Below are 19385 nucleotides of genomic sequence, written 5' to 3'. Positions count from 1 at the left end.
AAAAATGTTTGCGTCGTTAGAATACACATGGCAAACAAAGCCATGGGAGTAAACAGATGAGGCCTTGAGGAATCCTAGCATTTAATAATCTACCAAAGGGTATAAAAAGATTTTTAGAAAAGTATTTCAAGAAGTGGTCCACTGTGACAGTGCTGTCAAGAATTCAAGATGAAGCCTGAAATACGGGTCACTTTCATTTCATCCAAGAATCCTGAGCACCTCAGTGGGTGTGTCGGGGCAAGCAGGAAGTAACAATGGCCTGTGTTAAAAATGGGAGATGGCCCTAACCGGTTTGGCTCAGTGGATAGAGTGTCAGCCTGCAGACTGAAAGGTCCCAGGTTCGATTCGGGTCAAGGGCTTGTACCTTGGTTGTGGGCACATCCCCAGTAGGAGGTGTGCAGGAGGTGGCTAATCGATGTTTCTCTCTCATCAATGTTTCTAACTCTCTATCCCTCTCCCTTCCTCTCTGTAAAAAAATCAATAAAATATATTAAAAAAAAGAATGGGAGATAATGAATTAGGAGATAATACAATTTGAGAACTTTGGCTGTAAAAGGGAAGAGTGCCGAATAGAGTAAGAGTTTTGTCATTTACAAGATGAAAGTAATAAACATATTTCAATGTTGAAAGGAAGAAGTCACTAAGAAAGGGAGAAGTTAAAGCTATTGAAGAAATACCACAAAAAGAAATGGTCAGGTTTGTAAGGTTCCCAGGGAGTCTGTTTGGGTAACAGGAGAGAGAGCAAGGAACATCTGTCCAGAGAGGAGTTTGAAGGCAGCACTCAGGACTTTTCTGTCCAGTAGATGGGAGGGTGATGCCAGTGTATGAAATAGGTGGGACGTCAGGAGGATGACTGAGAAGTAAACAGACCACAGTCCTTCACCCGGTCCTTCAGAGCAGAACACTATTTGGGTTTTATTTTCCCAACTAGAGGCCTGGTGCATGAAATTCGTGCATGGGGGGTATGTCCCTCAGCCCAGCCTGCACCCTCTCCAATCTGGGGCCTTTCAAGGGATGTCTGACTGCCTGTTTAGGACATCCCTCTCACAATCCAGGACTGCTGTCTCCCAACCGCTTGCCTGCCAGCCTGATCGATGCCTAACTGCTCCCCTGCCGGCCTGGTTACCCCTAACTGCCCTCCCCTGCCGGCCTGGTCACCCCTAACTGCCCTCCCCTGCTGGCCTGGTCATCCCTAATTGCGCTCCCCAGCAGGCCTGATCACCCCCAACTGCCCTCACTTGCAGGCCTAGTCTCTCCCAACTGCCCTCTCCTGCTGGTCTGATCGCCCACAACTGCCCTCCCCTTCTGGCCATCTTGTGGCGATCATCTTGTGTCCACATGGGGGCAGCCATCTTGTGTGTTGGAGTGATGGTCAATTTGCATATTACCTCTATTAGATAGGCTATTTATCAAAATGCATAACAAATAAAAAGCTTTTCAAGAAATGTTAAATGCTACTTAAATAATCTGCCCTTTGCAACATTACTAGTTTAGTTGTAATTAATGGTGTTTGAAGAAAAATTTCTCAGTTTTCAGGTGTACAATCACACTAAAACACGTCCATACACTGAAAAATAAGTGAAATTCAGTAGCTTTGTTTTCCTATGAAAAGTTAAATGTATTTTGAAATTCAAAAATAAAATGCAAATCACTATCCAAACAATGTTACTAAGTTTCTGTCTTTTAAAAACAGTAATTCGAAAGTGTAGCCTGTTGAGAGGGCATCTGTCAAATTCCCACAATGGTTTGTCAATATGGGGTATTTCTATTTATGTAACATTCTATAGTGATTTGTTGAAGGCTTTCCTCTGCTGGTTCTTAAAACAGACATCTCCCGTCTTCTACCCCATCTCGAAAGTATTAGAATTTAACTTGTAATCTTTAATCCTACACGGACACTGCGTACACAACAGCAATAACAGATGGCTAGTGTAGTCGTCCTGTGTGCAATATTTCCCCTCCACACAAAACCACACCCATGCTAGACAGTAAATCTCTTTGGAGAGGTACCAGCTACTTGGTTCTTGGAATTAAAAACAAACCTCAACACAGGTGAGCTCTGCCAAGCTGACAACAGCTTTCCTAAGTAGCATGCTTAATGCATGAAGCAATACATCACATCACTCTGGACCTTACGTGACACCAGCCAAACTGCCTAGCAACTCATTTCTCATCAGTTTCGCTGATGTGAGTGGGAGAGAAGCCAGGCAACCAACTGTTCACTTGATATAGGGACGAATTTGCTTCGCTGGGAAGTAAAGGCAGTAAATCTTCCTCACCATCTTTTTCTCTAAAATTATAAGATTAAAAAGTAAACTCTTTAACATATTTGCTTTTCTAACATTCATGACTTTGCTATGGAAATCTTTCACTTCATTTAAACTTAGCAAAAAGGGCTAAGATCTCTCTACAATTGTCAGACCTTTTAAAGAACTATTAAAACATTAGTTTCACAAGATAACAGCTTTCTGAATGGTAGCAGGTATTATGTGTGCTGTGTAATATGATTCCAATCATCAGAGCTAAAAGATAAGCAATGTGTAATTTCTTTTATTTTTACAAATGTCTTTCTCCCATGAACAGGTAATAGCAGACCCCTCCTTCAAAGAAGACAAAGAACAGAGTTTATGCATCAAGCAGTAAGTCCTTTTGTATATGCTTTCTCACGCAAACTTTCCATGTGTATGTCACAATAGTAAGAATGTTTGTATCCTCATTGCATGAGGGAGCTAAGGTTAAGCTAGACTCTAGCTGCTAGAGGTAGAGAGCTGCACTGCTCGTTGACCCAACTCCTGGTAATGTGTTATAAGCACCAGCCGTGTGGCCTGGTGCACAGCAAACAACCAAAAAGGGCTCAATTTGCAATGCTGTCCACCTTAAACTCACTTTCTAGTGATACTTGATATACTGTTCTGCTAAAGGAGCAAAGATAACCCTCACTACATTCTGCTAAACCAGCATTCAACTTTATTGACTTCTCTTTATTTAATACAACCATTTCAAAATCTTAAATGGACCTTCAATGTCAGCTATCACTGTTCTTTGCACTTACACATTATCTTTAAAGCGTCCTCCAGCCCAGCCAGTGTTACTCAGTGGTTGAGCCTCAATCTATGAACCATGAGGACACATGACTGGATTGTGGGCTGGATCCCCAGTAGGGGGGTGTGGGAGGCAGCTGATCAATGATTCTTTCTCATTATTGATGTTTCTATCTTTCTCTCCCTCTCTGAAATCAATAATATAAAAAAATAATATAGGAACCTCCTCCTCAGAATTCATTTTTAAAATAATTCTCTGATTAACATGTCTTGCCTTTTTAAAACATGACCTCTTGTAGGTCATGGGTTTTTAAAAAATCTGGTTCACAAGCAATGGAAAGAGCATCCTATGTAATAAAAGGCTAATATGCAAATCAACCAAACGGCCAAATGACCAGTCACTATGATGCACACTGACCACGAGGGGGCAGACACTGAACACAGCCTCTCCCGCCTCCGCAGCAGCACTAAGAATGTCCGACTTATGGTGGGCCTAAGCCATCAGTCAGACATCTCCCGAGGGCTCCTGGACTGTGAGAGAGAGCAGGCCAGGCTGAGGAAACCCCCCCCCCCCCCGCCGAGTGCACGAATTTTGTGCACTGGGCCTCTGGTGTTTTTATGAACAGGTATAGGTTATTGCACTTCCTTCACTGAGATCAGTATTTCCCTCATTCAGTGGAGTAAACGGTTGCGATGTGGTCTATGCAGTAAAGCAGCCTTGAGCTCCTGCAGCAGATCCCCTCCATGTGGAACTGAGCCTCCCAGCCTGGCTCTCCCGTTCCCTCACACTCCTCAAGGCGGGCACTCTGCCATGACCAGACCGCACTGGGCTCCCGGGTCACTTCCCACTCCATGAACAACACCCTACAAATGCTTTTGTGTTAAAGGCAAATATAAACAGATAGAATCTCTAGTAAAAACCTCTCTTTGTCTCAGAATTTAAAAGAATTTCACAATTACGACGTCAAACAGAGAATCACAGTCTGGCCCTAACCTACCCACCAACCTCATCTCCCTGTGACAGCCCCTTTCTATTCTTTTACCCACTATTCCAACTTGTCAGCTGCAGCAGGAAACGTCCTCCTCCCTCCTGGCAAACCCCACCATATGAGGGCCAAGCTCACTGCTGCCTCTGAGTAAGCTCTCCCCATGCTTCTTACTGAGCACCCACCTATCACACTGCACTGGGTACCACGGCCACCCCACTGTGAACACATGTGCTCAGTCTTACATCAACATCATCTGGCATGTTGCTTAGTTTCTTGGAGTTTTAAATAAAACTTTTATTACCAAATTTCCTCGTGTTATGATGTGGAAAACTACTTTGGAGTCCCAGAAATGTAATATTTGGATATAACAACTTTTCTGGAAAGGAAAGCTCTGAAAATTTAAAACTATCTGGTCACCCAGAATATTAAAGTTGTGTCAGAAATCAAACATTCAGTGTAACAGAAACTCCAATTTGGGTTTAGAAAATGTAATGCCCTTAGCAGATGGAAACCACAAAGATGCCCTTCTCCCAGGTCCACACAAGCCTCCTCAGCACCCAGCGGGGGTCTGGCCACACCGTCTGTGTCCTCAGGGCTCTCACTTAGGTTAGCACAGCCATCTTTTGGGTCAAACAAATATGGCAAACGGGAGGAAAGAATGCAGGTGGAGGAAAGATAGAGAAGGGGAAAGAGATGGCAGCATAGGCTTACCACCGTACAGATGCCGACTAGCATTCTTTCAAGATTAAATATTGAAGAGTCTCAGGCATTACTATATTTTATAGCCCATTAACTACCGGTGGATATATATATTTTTTTTAATGAGTATCAGGGCCCTGGCCAGGGTGGCTCAGTTGGTTGGAGCATCATCCCATACACCAAAAGGTTGCAGGTTCGATTCCCAGTCAGGGCACATACCTAGGTTTCAGGTTAGATCCTTGGTTGGGGCATATATGGGAGGCAACCTATCAATGTCTCTCTCTCTCTCTCTCAAATCAGTAAACATGACCAAGACCACCTTGTTCCTGAGTATTTGTACAGTATTAAAATTTTTTAATGAGCACCAGACTTTCAAACTACTATTTAAAACCCAATTATAACAGTTTATTAAAAAAAATAACATCATCACTTAAATTATACTCAACCAAAAGGATGCTGGGAAGATGAGGAAGAACATCTGGAATCCTTACAGCAGTGGTTCTCAGCCTCGGCTGCACATTAGAATCACCTGGGAGTCTTTTTAAAATCCTGATTTCTGGGCCCCATCCTCCGGATGGATTTTAAAAAGACTCCCAGGTGATTCTAATGTGCAGCTAAGGTTGAGAACCACTGCCTTAGAGCAGTGGTCGGCAAACTGCAGCTCACGAGCCACATGTGGCTCTTTGGCCCCTTGAGTGTGGCTCTTCCACAAAATACCATGTGCAGGCGTGCATGTACAGTGTGAATGAAACTTCGTGGCCCATGCGCAGAAGTCGGTATTTTGTGGAAGAGCCACACTCAATGAGCCAAAGAGCCGCGTGTGACTCGCGAGCCGCAGTTTGCCGAACACTGCCTCAGAGGAAGAAAACTAACCCAGGCCCATCACCTGTTATCTGAAACCCCTGAGGTGAGGTACAGAAGGCAGACATTCCAGGGCTTAGAAAGTAATTAACTACAACACTCCCGGTGGGGTCTGTACAGCATCCTGCAATCAAAACAGCACTTCCGCAACAAAACAGAGATTCACAGCTAAGGGAGTAAGACTATCAATAGCTGGTTTTGCTGCCAACTGGGTATCAGGTTTTGTTATAAAAATGATTAAGAAAAAGCTTTAGGTAGCTTTACAGCTTTCAAGATTTTAGAATTAAGACATTTTCCTTCCTTCCTTTCCATTGCAGCGGTTCTCAACTTGTGCGTCGCGACCCCTTCGGGGGTCAAACAACCCTTTCACAGGGGTCGCCTAAGACCATCCTGCATATCAGATATTTACATCACGATTCATAACAGTGGCAACATTAGTTATGAAGTAGCAACGAAAATAATTTTATGGTTGGGTCACAACATGAGGAACTGTATTTGAAGGGCCAGACGGTTGAGAACCACTGCTTAGAGACATTATGTGGGATAAACTCAGGGCTAGTGAAGTGGCAAAACTGAGTCCAAAGCCCAAGCTCCATGGCTTTTAAACATATTTTAAATAGTTCACACAGCAAACCTATGTGACATGGTCAAAATATTAGAAGTCTCAAATCATATGGTCATTTTTCAAGTGTAAAGATGTTTAATAACTTTAAAAATATGGTCACTTAGAAAGCATTTTTAGATTCTGCAGCACATGAAAATAATGCCAAGTACCAACTACCACCCAAAACACAACAGGGCAGAAGTGGTGGTCAGCTGGTAACTAATTACAGAGTTTACTCTAATTAGAAGAAATAATTCATTTCAAGTATGTGCCATATTAGGGTATCTTAAAAATACTGAGTTTGAGCATTATTTTCTCAAAATTGTTTAATAAATACTCAAATTAGGTTTTTTAGACAAAAGGCAATTATAAGAACTGAAAATGTAAAGCTTAAACCCAACTCAACTCAATTCACAAATGTTGTGCAGCCGTTTTCCCATCAGAAATACAGATGAGAGAAAGGAGCTTTTAGATGAACTGTATCCCTTGGCCAAGACCACCTTGTTCCCGAGTACTCGTACAGTATTAAGAAAATCTAGTCATCAGTATAGGATTCTCTCAGCTTCTATGAAAGATAGAAATCAATTACATAGTCTGCTGCTGCATCACTAGAGAATGCTTCTGCGGACGCTGTCTGTCATACTGGTTGGTGTCAACTCGACAAAACCGCACGGAAGATTCCTTCCAGAATCCAGTGCCAGAAGCCTGCCACCCTGCAGGACGGCTGTCCCCCTTTGAAAGAAGCTGCTTAGACTATGAGGCACTTTGGAAAAGGCCAGAGAGATGTGAAAGGCCAATGGCTGCAGGAAGTCTGAGGACAGGGAGGGAGGGGTGAAGGGGTGGCGCGTGGGACTTTTTGGGCAGTGGAACTAGTCTTTATGTTAGTTCAAAGCGGATCTAACTTTGAGTAGTGAGTCCCATAACAGACATGCTAGCCTCCGATTAAAAATACCCTCTGAATCAAGTTCCTGATGTCTATGGGTGTGTCTTCTTCTCTTAATATCTTACAACATTTCTTTGAGGCATCCAAACACCAGCTTCAACATTATGCGGCAAAAAGACATTATTTTTAGAGCTGTGCTATACAAACTGTAAGCTTAAGAAACCCAAATGTGCCAGGCAATGCTTGGAGAGAAAGCTAAGAGTTCGCAACTCTCCAGACATTTAGGTATAGAACCTCAAATTATTTTAAAAGCATTTATTTCACTGAAAACTTCCTCTATTTACTTAATGAAATGAAATCAAAGTATAATCAATGTGCGGGGTTCGTAAGAATGTTTGAAGCTTTAAAAGGGACTAGTTTTTAAAAAAGAATGGGTCTAGATTACAGTGGTTCTCAACCTTCTGGCCCTTTAAATACAGTTCCTCATGTTGTGACCCAACCATGAAAGTATTTTTGTTGCTACTTCATAACTGTAATGTTGCTACTGTTATGAATCATAATGTAAATATCTGATATGCAGGATGGTCTTAGGCGACCCCTGTGAAAGGGTTGTTCGACCGCCAAAGGGGTCGCAACCCACAGGTTGAGAACCACTGGTCTAGAAACTCAAGCATGTCAAACTCACGGCCCTGGGGCCACATGCAGCCCACAAGTATTTTTGTGGCCCAGCTAATATAACGGTACGTAAAATACGTTTTAATAAGAATTTCAACTAAATTTAACAATATCCTATTATAATAATTATTAATAGAGCTACAATGTTCGCTAATGACTGATGACTATAATCATGGTGCATTCATTTCCCTCACTTGCCCTACACGCAGGCGCACCATTCCTCTCCACTAATACTAGCAGCGAATATTTTAGCAGACACTGCCACGTCATTAGTCTTGTACAGACTTGTTTGGTGTGCGCAACAGGAAGTATTCCGCTTTTGGAGAACAAGAAAAATAGATTTGCGTTACGCTTATTAATTTGTGCAGTTATTCAGTGTCTGGTAAGTTAATATTCAAGAAAAAATATTTTATTTAAACGTTCTATTATTTTATGTTAATGATGACTCGTTTATTTCAGCTCTTTGTATTCAGCATGTCTCTATAGAAATAAACCTACATTTCTATGAAAATTGAAGCTTTTGTTTTTTTGCGGCCCCCATAAACTTACACCTTATTTGGCCCGTGATAGCCTTTGAGTTTGACATGCTTGTACTAAACCAGCGGTTCTCAACCTGTGGGTCGCGACCCCTTTGGCAGCTGAACGACCCTTTCACAGGGGTCGCCTAAGACCATCCTGCATATCAGATATTTACATTACGATTCATAACAGTAGCAACATTACAGTGATGAAGTAGCAACGAAAATACTTTCATGGTTGGGTCACAACATGAGGAACTGTATTTGAAGGGCCAGAAGGTTGAGAACCACTGTACTAGACAGTCTTAACAAAACATGAGACCTGCCTCTATTATCTCCTAGCTGAATGACCTTGAGCAAGGCCTGACCCTCGGTAAACACAGACCCACTGTGTTCTCTACTGGTCAGAACTTGCCTAAGAGGTGTATGTAGTCTATTCTGTCCACCAAAACTTCCAGGTGAAACAAGCCAGGTGATGTCCATGACTGGAAAAATCCACAAGGTGGGAGGTAGAGTACTTAGCCCAGACGACTTCAGGGAAATTCTTTAAATGCTAATATCTGAAGAGTTATCAGGCAGATTAGAGGTTAGAGGTTGGGCTCAGATTATACTGCCCAAAATGACAGAATTTAGTAGTTAAAGCAAAGCAATTTTTGGCTCAATATGAAATAACTTCCCAATAATCATAGTTAATTATCCTATACTGGAATAGGCTGCTTATAAAAGTATTGTAAGTATTCAAACAGAAAGTCAAGCTGAAACTACAAGACCATTTTATATAGAATTTGGTGGGAATTACACTGTACTGGAAAACCGATTTTAAATAACCTCAATAGCCTCCCAACTTTAAGAGGGATTAAAATGACCATGATCGCTGTTGCGTTTTTATGTACATTTTAAAGATGAGGAAATTGAGGATAAGAGTTAATTTGATCATGGTCACATAGTGGGTAAGGAGAAGAGCTCATTTCCAAATCCTGAATCTATCTGGGTTCTTTCCTCTCTTTGAATGGTTCTCATCCTTGGCTCACATTATAATCACCTGTATACCTTATAACAAACCCACCAACCAGACCACGTCCCAGACCAATTAACCAGAATAACTAACGGAGAGACCCAAGTGATGCCAACATACAGGCACAACTGACACCCACTGTTCTATACCAAGGGTCGTCAATCCAGCTTCCGTGGAACACATCCATTTGCATGTTTCTATCCTGTATGACTGTTTTCATGCCACAATGGCTGAGTTAAGTAACTGACCTTATGACCAGCAAAGCCAAAATAGTTACTGTTTGGCCCTTTATAGTAAAAATTTGCCAATCCCTGGCTCTATATCAATTGTGTCCTAACTCCTATAAACCGGATGGAGAAGACCAGCAAACAGTGTTTACTACACACACCTGATGTTCAAACAAGCAAAATTTCAACCGATGAAAACTAAACCCAAACCTAAAAAGCCAGAGGAACCATTTCACAGGATGACTATGACATTTTGCCCTTTGCCAAAGGGAAAAGGAAATAAAAACAGTAATTCTTTTTAACAGAAAGTACTCCACCCCCACATGATCACCATCATGGAAATCAGACACTGAACAGCTACAGAGCTTCAGGGCAAAGCAAGCATTACATCACGTGCGGCTGGACAAGTATGGGGTCTGCAGAGAAAACCCCAACCCACCGGGCTGCTGCTTCAAATAAAAAGTTAGGGGCAGTCAAGTTACGTTAAGGCAAAGTTCCAATCTATTTCCACTCCTCAATGATGCCCTGCACCCCACTTTTTTGAAAACCCACACAACAAATATGACATGCTAAGATTCTTGTACATACTCCTTTGATATACTGAAAAGTCTCAAAGAAAAATTTCAGAGGCCTCTCTTAACTAAGGAAAATGAGGTAAGAGTGGGACAAATTTAAAATATTCCAGCTTCTGTAATATTTATTGTAAGAACAGCAGCTCTACACAAATGAGAATAACACTATCACCATTTGCAAAAATCTGTAAGCACTTGTAAATGTTTAATTTACCGAAAACATTAAAGAGTAAAGGATGCTGCCTGGGCAATGTGGCTCAGGGGTTAAGCACCAACCCATGAACCAGGAGGTTAGGGTTCAATTCTGGTCAGGGCACAGGCCTGGGTTGCAGGCTCAATCCCAATAGGGGCATGTAGGAGGCAGCCAATCAATGCTTCTCTCTCATCATTGATGTTTCTCTCTCTCTCTGAAGTCAATAAAAAATATATTTTTAAAAGAGTAAAGTATATTAACTAGGTATCAAAAATGTTCTGAAATAACAAACTACATCTTACAACTAAAGAACTTATCGTTTCCAGGACTGGGTGCAAAAAGGGTGAGCAGAGTCTAAAGCAGGAAAGTCAAATTACTAAACATTGAGTGACGTCTGCATGCCAAACAATATAGGCAAATGCCTGATTATTAACACAGCCTTTGCATAACCCACAGCTACAGGCCTAGAGAAAATACTAAGATACCAAAATTATGTGCTTGAATAATTTCACCCTTCTATTTTTATTCAAATTTCTTATTAGTTACATGTATTTTATAATGACAAAAAAACTTTTAAAAGCATACTTCAACATTATAGCCAAATGGAATTATAATGAAAATGAAATAACTTTGTATGCACAGTATTTACCCGGTTCTTCCTTAATGAATGACATATCTTCTTCTGGATAGGCAACAGGTGGCTGCATCACGGAGCAATCTTCTAAACTTGTTTCATTATTAGGTGGTATATTATAAATAAATCTCTTTGCAGTTTGGTTTTTCCTCCTTGTTTTGTTGCCAGTTTCTTGAATTCCCTGGGAGCCCATATTATTCCAAATAAACACTTTTGTTTGACTTGGGGCTTCACTTTCAGCCAATTCAGGTGAACCATCCTGAGCCCAACCACTGTCATTCATTTGGTAGTTCTCCATTTGGCCCTCATCGACACTGCAACCATCATTTTCAGTTTTTACACTACTTGCCAAATTGGTAAGATTCCGTGTTGCCCAAAAACTGGCAATTTTTTGATCCCGCGATGAAGACAGACCATCTCTACTAACTGGTTTTCTGTTGTTATAGTCCACAACCACAGACTCCGGAGCTTCAGATTTAATGCTTATATTTAAGGCGTCTTTAATGAAATTTCGGCAAGTCTGGACAACTTCGCTCATCTGCAGATAGCTGGCCACGGTCATCACTTCAATGGCATTTTGGCTTGTGAGCACCAGGTTACCAGAGTACAGGAAGTCCAAGATGACGGAGAAACCTTGAACTGCAGCAATATCTAAGTGGGTAGTATTGTTTTGGTTAGGGCTTTCTTTGTTGGAAAAGCAATATAAAGTCTTAAAGAAACGGCTGCCTGCAACCAGGATGTTCTTATGAGCTTTAAAGATTTTTCCGCTCACCACAATGCTGACATCACAAAGAATACCTTTCTTTCTCTGCTCATTTAATTGTCGAAGAAGCTGATAGCAATAAGAGTTTTCATTTGGCCTACTATTAAAGTCACAGTATCCCTCTTCTGAAGGTATTTCTGATTCCTATAAGCGAATGGAAAACATAAATGTTAAACTCAAGTTCCTCATATAAAATAGGTAGTACTTGCATATCCTCCTGTGTACTTTAAATAATCTCTACATTACTTATAATACCCACTACAATGGAAATGCTGTGTAAATAGTTATTATACTGTGTTGTTCAGGGAATAATGACAAGAAAAAAGTCCATGCATCTTCAGTCCAAGCTCAACCATAGCCGCCCTAACTCCATAGTACAACGATGTTGTTTTTCCCAACATGTTTGACCTACGGGTGGATGCAGAACCTGCAGGTGCAGAGGGCTGCATGTACACTCATGTCAGTAATCACCACGAAGTGCTCACATCCCAAGTGCTGAGAGGAAAGTGTGGCAGCTTGGTGCACGCCATTGCGAACATAAGAAAAATCGAACACCTGAATGAGAATGAGCAGGATTTCACTGACAGAGTAACATGCATCATGTCCTTCTTGAAATATAAAGTAAGGACAGGAATTAAGAATTACTCTGCAGTGCATTAGCATTAGCAAAGCAGGAGCTGCTTCCAAGCTGGCACATTCAGCACCCACGCTGCAGGAAGCACATGGCTATGTCTAACTGGAGTGACCATTTCGGGCTCTGGTCGTTGTGTTCTCAATTTCCTGGGCTAGTCCCAAGTTCTGAAATTCCCCGCCATTATCAGACCAAATACCCTAATTTTAAAAAATAACTCAGACAAAAGCCTGTACACCAAAACATTTGCCCATTCTATTTTAAACACAAACTACACAAATGAAGCAGTTATTCAACCACTTTTTCTCTCATTACTATTGTATAACAATGATGTTCCCTGATTTACAAGCAATACTAGCAACTTCTTTTCCACTACTGATCACAGCACCTATTAAATGTGCCCTTGGAAACAAATGGTTTACAAGTCAGTGCGTGTTGCTTTCCAAGGGGAGTATTACTTGAGGATTTGGGTGAAATATAGCTAAAATAAATGGCCAATATTATTTGCTGAACCAAATAAGAAATTCTTATACTAAAGGCAAAAAGTTATCACTAGTGATCAGGACTCCTAAAGCACTGAAGAATATGACAAGGGTGTTAAGACACACAGGAGGTGCATCTAATCCAGATTTCTCTCAGGAGGTGGGGGGCGGAGGTGGTTGGAGGAAAGATTTGAGCAGAGACTTAGAAGATGAAAGAGAAGGATGGAAGGATGTGCATTCTAAGCAAAGTAGATAGTGGAAGAAAAAGAACCAAGATGGATACAATATCCTTACAATTCCAGATTTCTTAAAATACTCCAGGATGATCAAAAAACCCAAGATATGCAAATGTGCACTCACTAACACTTAAAAGTTTCTACAGCTTTCATCAGATTATTGAGAGATTAGAACCCCCGACAAGATTAAGAATCTCTTCTATAGGTGCCAGAGCTTTAGAAGCAGAGTGATCTGATTGGATTAGTGGAAGAGATGGCCAGAGCTAAGTAGAGGATTAATACTGGGGACTAGGACTGGAGACACTGACCAGCGGAAGCCACTGTTGACAGTGTAACATACTTGCAATAATCAAGGACCTTAACTAGGGAAGATGGATAATGTTAATAGGGGGAGAGGTGGTGAGGCAGAGTTTGGAAAAATATTTGGGAGGTAAAAATCAGAACTTGAGTGATTAACTGGATTGTGGGGGTTGGGGAGAAAAGAATCACAGGGCCCTCAGCATTCTAGCTTGGGGAGCTAGATAATGCCACCAATTTGTAGGGAAATCTACACCACCCTTCTGAGGGAGAGTGACAGAGATAAATTCAGCTGCAAGCAGTGAACTCAACTGTAGTCAATCAATAAATAAGAAAATGCTATTTAGCTAAAAACCAACAAGCAATTAGCATTTACTTCCCTGCCCAGAATTATAGTCCCCTTTCAAAAAACAATTATGGATTCAAACACAATGTTAGGACCTATACAAATAATATTCTACAAAGTGGTTCTTTAATGGGCATAGGTTCATCTTTAATATTTCTTCTTCTTAGTGAGAGGGTTTTCAGATTTTCCTCCTAAATTGATAAAAACAATAATCCTTGAGCCATACTGTTGCCAAATTCAAAGAAGGCTGGTAGCTTTGCTTCACCTTTGCTTTAGTGATGACCTCAACATAGTCCACTTAATAATGTCAACCAGACCAGATCTGAATTCAGCATTTACTTTCTGGAAAGGCTAAGTAAATGCATAACACCAATACATCTGAGTGCTTGTCTCAGGGTTAGTAAACTGGAAAGGGTTGGCACAATGTGCGATGTAAGCTATGAAATTTTACAAGTGGGTAGAAAGTGACCTGAACCAACAGACAGTGGAATAATCACTGTTAAAACAATTTTTTAAAGTCCTCTAGGCCAAATGGTCAATTCCTGTATGAGCTAATTATTGAACTTCTATAAAGACATAGTCAGTTGTTACTCAAAATACAAGGTATAGACTGGCCGGTATGACTCTGGGATTGAGGGTCAACCTATGAACCAGGTCACAGGTTCCAGGTAAGGGCGCATTCCTGGGGTTGCAGGCTCCACCCCCAGTAGGGGGCGTGCAGGAGGCAGCCAATAGATGATTCTCATCATTGATGTTTCTCTCTCTCCCTCTCCCTCCCTCACTATATGCTGTCCCTTACATGTTATACTCACATATGCTTATAAAGAATTACAGGCTTCTCTTTGAAATTGAAGGCCCAGAACAGATTCTGAAAACTTATTTACAGACTCTTCCATGAGGAGTCCTTCACAACTAACATCCAGTTAACAAGAATATCGAACTTTTTAAGAAGGTGCTATAATGTTTTAGTCACCACCATGAAATTAATGAAAAAGAACTTTTCTTACCTACAGAAAAAATAAGAAAAGTAACCCTTAGTGACATACTAAGATTTGGCCAAACTCCTCTCAAAAAACAGGCCACCTTAAAACAACAAAAACAGAGTGTAATAAAGTGAACTACCCCAACCTCCAACTGAATTCTTGCCTGAAGAACTAACCCTAACACTCTTATTTCAATGTTTTTAAGACAGGGGGAAGTTGATGCAAGGCATTTTTTTATGGAGCTGAGAAAAATGGCATGTGTGATGAGAAATCTCAGAATGTTCAAAGAACTGGATGGCCAAGGTCTCAGAAGGTATGAAAAAGGGAACTGGTTTGCTCTCTAGAATCAGTGTGATTGCGTGAGATAAAGTGGCCTCCGAACTGATAAAACTGGTAACACTAATACATGAGAAACACCAGGCCACAAAAAGCATCTTGTTACACTTATCTGTGAAGAAAAGAATGATGATAAAAATAGTCCTCATTTTCTAAGTGATTATGTGCTGGCATATATACTTTGTATACATGAGAAGCTAAGTTTTGCTTGCCAATAAAGAGAATTAGGATTCAGGTCCCCCTAACCTTAAACCCGAAAATGCTCTTACAGTCTGTGTTATACTGCCTCCTACTGGTAATCAAAGACTGCAGGACAATGGAAAAAACGAACTGTCCACAGGATAAGTCAATTCTTGAACCTGTCGCTCCTATTAACAAGGAGAAATGTAGGTGGTACCTGCAAGGCACACACAATAGCAAATTAACACCCCAAACTAAGGTTAGCTAGAATTAACATAGACAAATGATTAGGATCAATTCAGAGTGGAAACATCCAAAATCCAACCAAGGGAACCAATACATAGCCTCAAAGTAAACTGTATTCCCTCAGTCTGATGAAAGGATGTCTCAAGAGAAAGAAGATGGGCTGCATAAAAGATCTATAAAAAGAGAGCTTCAAGGGGGCAAAGGAGATGGGAAGGGAGGGATAATTCAGAGATCAAGTTTAATAATGATTTTACCCAGGAGTGTATTCCCAGGTCCGGATGCACGCCTGGGGGAGAATGCATGCACCGCACCAAGTCTGTCATAAGGTGATCCAACTAATTCCCCTTCCTCTGATTTCACGTTCACTAAGCAGCTAATTATAATCTGCATTTCCATTCAGCTTTGCCCACAGGGAGAGACTATGCTGATAAGAGGAGCAACTGGCTCACTGTACGAGTATATTAACAAAGTTCTTTCTAATTGTCTATTTTAATTTTCCTGAATAACCAACCTACCATTATTTAGAAAAGTCTACTTTCATTTTCACAAGTTTCCCATCTCCATCATTTTACTAATTAACTTCAGAAATACATACTTAACCCTTTAAAGCCTCAGACTCCTCTTCTGTAAAATGAGAGCAAAATGATGATTTTGCAGTTAAGGTAAATGCGTATTTGGCATATGGAAGACAAGGAAATGTTAGTTCTATTTCACTCCATGGCCCAAGCTCACAAAGCTAGTAATTGCAGAAAGCTGCGATCTGAACCCAGATTTACTCCAAAACCCGTTCTTTCCCCATTACAACATTCCTCACAGGCTCTAGTCTCAGTTATCACCAAGGGCTCTAAAGCTCAGGACAATTTACTTAACCTTTCTGGGCCTTGTATCTTTAAATAACCTTCCTTCTGGGCTTAGGCAGTTAAAATTTGTGCAAAACTATTGCCACTGTCCCCTGGGAAAAATAAACCTACACTTTAAAGTTCAAGCCTTAACTCCTGAGAAGGTTCTGGGCTATGGAGTTACTAGATGCCGCTTAATTACTCCAGTGTAAGTGTTCTGAGCACCAAGATCATTCCAATAAACAGGGGGGCTACTATCTGCAAGTCGACTTTCTAAGCCAATGACTGGCTACAAGTACAAAAGAGCGAATCCCACCGGCCAGCACAGGTTGTCCAAAAAGTCCTAAAGGAGAACTGACCACCTCGGCTAGGCCTGAAAGGGGATTATCAAAATGGTCAGGACTACTCTCTCTAGAATGGAAATATTAAAACAAAAAAGGAAGAACCAGTGTGCAGCTTACTTGTTTTGTAACTAAGGACTCGCTTTCAAGGAGTTTGATAAATATGTACTCTACCAGTCAAATCAACTTTTGAAAAAGGCGGATTATATAAAATCTCAACACAGAAATCTGGGTAGAACAGGCAAAAACTACAGTAATTTACCGAAAGCAAAGTTCAACAAGTTCAAAGAAGATGAATTTAGTAAAATTATGTACGAGAGAAAGGAGTGTTAAGCAAACAGCTTCCACTACATTTACATACTGTCTCACATTTCAAACTATTCTGACTTGATGTAGAGAGTTTTCTCGGCTGGATGTTTTCCTAAAAGGGGTGGCATCAAAGGTTAAGGAAATTGTTTAATTCATTCTTCAAAGAGCTCCCGGGCTTCACTTCCAGCAGCATGCTATAAAACACCGAACCGTAGGAGCTTTTCAAAAATCACAGGCAATGAAACTTTTGACCGCAGAGTCAACCTTTCCGGGTTAAAGCCTTCAACCCTGCTTTCCTAAGTTTTCTTTTTTATTCAATCCGATGGGGCAAAGAAATGAGTCGTAAAACAACGGAATAAAGTCAGCGCTCCGATGAATAAACTGTCATTCCCCCGCCCTCCCCAACTCCCCGATTCACTTCTGAAAACTTGTTCCTGGGCGTCCCCACCTCCCACGCCCACGGGGCCCGCACGTCTCCCGCCGCAAAGATGCTCCCCGGGGAGAGCGGCGCGCGGAGCTGACCGCCCTTCCCCGCCAGGACCGGGGCGGGCAGGAGCGGGACCCGACCGTACCTGGGCGTTGGCTTCGTGGAGCTTGTGCTCCGTGGAGACGTGGTGCCGCAGGAGCAGGGTCTTCTTGTAGTTGCGGGTCCCCCGCGACAGCTCGTCGTGGCCCCCGGGGGGCAGGTCCCCGCCGCCGTCCGCGGGGGTCTTCTGGCACCAGCCGCAGGACATGAGGCCGGTGTCCGGGCAGTAGCGCAGCCAGGGGAAGTCCCGCAGCCAGGCCGCCTGGAAGGAGTTCTGCAGCTTCTGCAGCAGGGACTTGGGCCGCGCGAGCGGGAGGTGCGGGACCGCCTCGCCGTCGCCGGGCCCCGCGCCGCCCTCCGCCTCGTCCCCGCCGTCGCCGCCCGACCGCCGGCCGCCGCCTTCCGCCCCGCTGCCGTCGCCCAGGCTCGCCCCCTCCTCGTCGTCCTCGGTGCTGTCGCTCAGGGACGCGCCGTCCGGCACCGAGTCCTTCCCCTCCAGCGCGTCCAGCTCCAGCTCCGCCGCCGCCGGCCCGCGCCCGTACGGATGCTTCGGGGGCCACGCCGGGGGGTCGGGCCGGCCGCGGCTGCTGCCATTGTTGCCGAGACCCCCGCCGCCGCCGCCGCCGCGGAAGGCCAGGGTCCGACGGTTCCTCTCGGCGAGCAGCGGGCCCCCCGCGCCGCCGCCGCCCGCGTCCGGAGGCAGCGGCGGCTCCGGCGCCTCCTCGGCGGCCGCGGCCTCGGGGTCCTGGGGCTCCGGGCCCTCCGGGTCCGCTTCCTCGTCCGCCCCCCGCCCGTTGGGCTGCGGCGGCGCGGGCGGCCGGGGCGGGCGCGGCGGGGGCGGCTGGGGCCAAGCCGAGGCCTCCCCGCCGGCGTTATTGTTCGCGGAGCCGCCGCCGGCGAGCAGCCCGCCGCCCCGGAACGCCAGCGTCCTGCGGTTCATCTCGCTGAACGACATGGCGCGCGCCGCCGCCGCCCGGCCCGGCTCGGCCTGCCTCGGGCCGCGTCCCGCGCTCCCCGCCGCGCTCTCGCTCTCGCGGGGCCCGGCCTCGCCCTCCCGCCGGCCGCGCTCGCCGCCGGGGCCGGGGCCGCCGCCGGCCGCCCGCGCGCCCTGCGCCCCCGCCCCGCCGCGCTCCGGGCCGCGTCCCGCGCGGAGAAGGGGCGGCGGGGAGCGAGGCGCGGCGGGCGCGTGCGGCCTGGGAAGTTGGGCGGAGAGCGGGCGCCCCTCGCTGCCCTCCGGCCGCCGCGCCGCCCGCCGAGCGCCGAGCCTGCCGCCGCCGGTGCGAGGCGCTGGGGCGCGAGGCTGGTCACGGCGCCGGGCGCCGCCACATAACGCCCGACAATGCAGCGGGCGGAGCGCTTCCGTCCGACCAGGCCCCGGCGGAGGTCGAATGGCAAATGAACAACGGACCGTGCGCCCACAATGCACCGGGGTAGCAGCCACCGCTGGAGGGGAAAGGGTGGGGGCCGGGCGGGGAGGGGGCTGGGCTTGGGGCCGGGCCGCTGGGGTGGGGGCGCCGGGACCCGGGCGGGCGGGGGCGGGGGCGGCGGCGGCCGGCGGGGGGCCGGGGCCGGGGGCGGGGGCCGGGGTCGCGGGCGGGGCGGGCGCGTGCGGCCGGCCGGGCTCCGCGGGGACGGGCAGCTGGAGTGTCCGGGGGTGGCCGCCTCCCGCCGCCCGCACGCACCTACCGGCGCCCGGGACGCGCATTTTCCTTCCCTCGCCGCGCGCGCCCCGGGGCTGGGCCGGGGCTGGGCCGGGGCTGGGAGCGGCGCCCGGGCGGCGTGTGCCGGGGCCGGCGGCGCCCGAGGACGCGGACTGAGTGTGTGTGGCTGCTTGACAAAGGCCGCCGGGCGCCGCCTGTCGCGCGGGGAGGCTCCGGCCGCGGACACCTCCCGCCGCGACGCCCCGCGGGTGCCAGGCGGGCCCGCGGCCCCGGGCGACAGCGGCTTCCCCGCACACGC

General features: G+C 45.3%; 1 protein-coding gene across 2 annotated transcripts in view; it reads right to left on the bottom strand.

The window, feature by feature from the left end:
• Positions 1-18499, bottom strand: part of ZBTB10 (zinc finger and BTB domain containing 10) — a 31546-nt gene extending 13047 nt beyond the window's left edge. Inside the window, exons 1-2 of one of the 2 annotated variants that reach the window (XM_036338772.1) lie at positions 17473-18499; positions 10927-11818 (exon numbers count right to left, since the gene is read on the bottom strand). In XM_036338772.1, the coding sequence (XP_036194665.1) occupies positions 10927-11818; positions 17473-18381 (1801 nt within the window). In that variant the 5' untranslated portion in view covers positions 18382-18499. The remainder of the gene's footprint in view (positions 1-10926; positions 11819-17472) is intronic. The other variant, XM_036338773.1, reaches the window with a different exon arrangement.
• Positions 18500-19385: the final 886 nt, after the last annotated feature.

This window comes from Myotis myotis, unplaced genomic scaffold (genome assembly GCF_014108235.1).
Source record: "Myotis myotis isolate mMyoMyo1 unplaced genomic scaffold, mMyoMyo1.p scaffold_m19_p_16, whole genome shotgun sequence".
NCBI classification, from domain to species: domain Eukaryota; kingdom Metazoa; phylum Chordata; class Mammalia; order Chiroptera; family Vespertilionidae; genus Myotis; species Myotis myotis.
The sequence above is the reverse complement of the archived record's forward strand: the minus strand, read 5'-3'. Positions and strand labels throughout refer to the sequence as shown.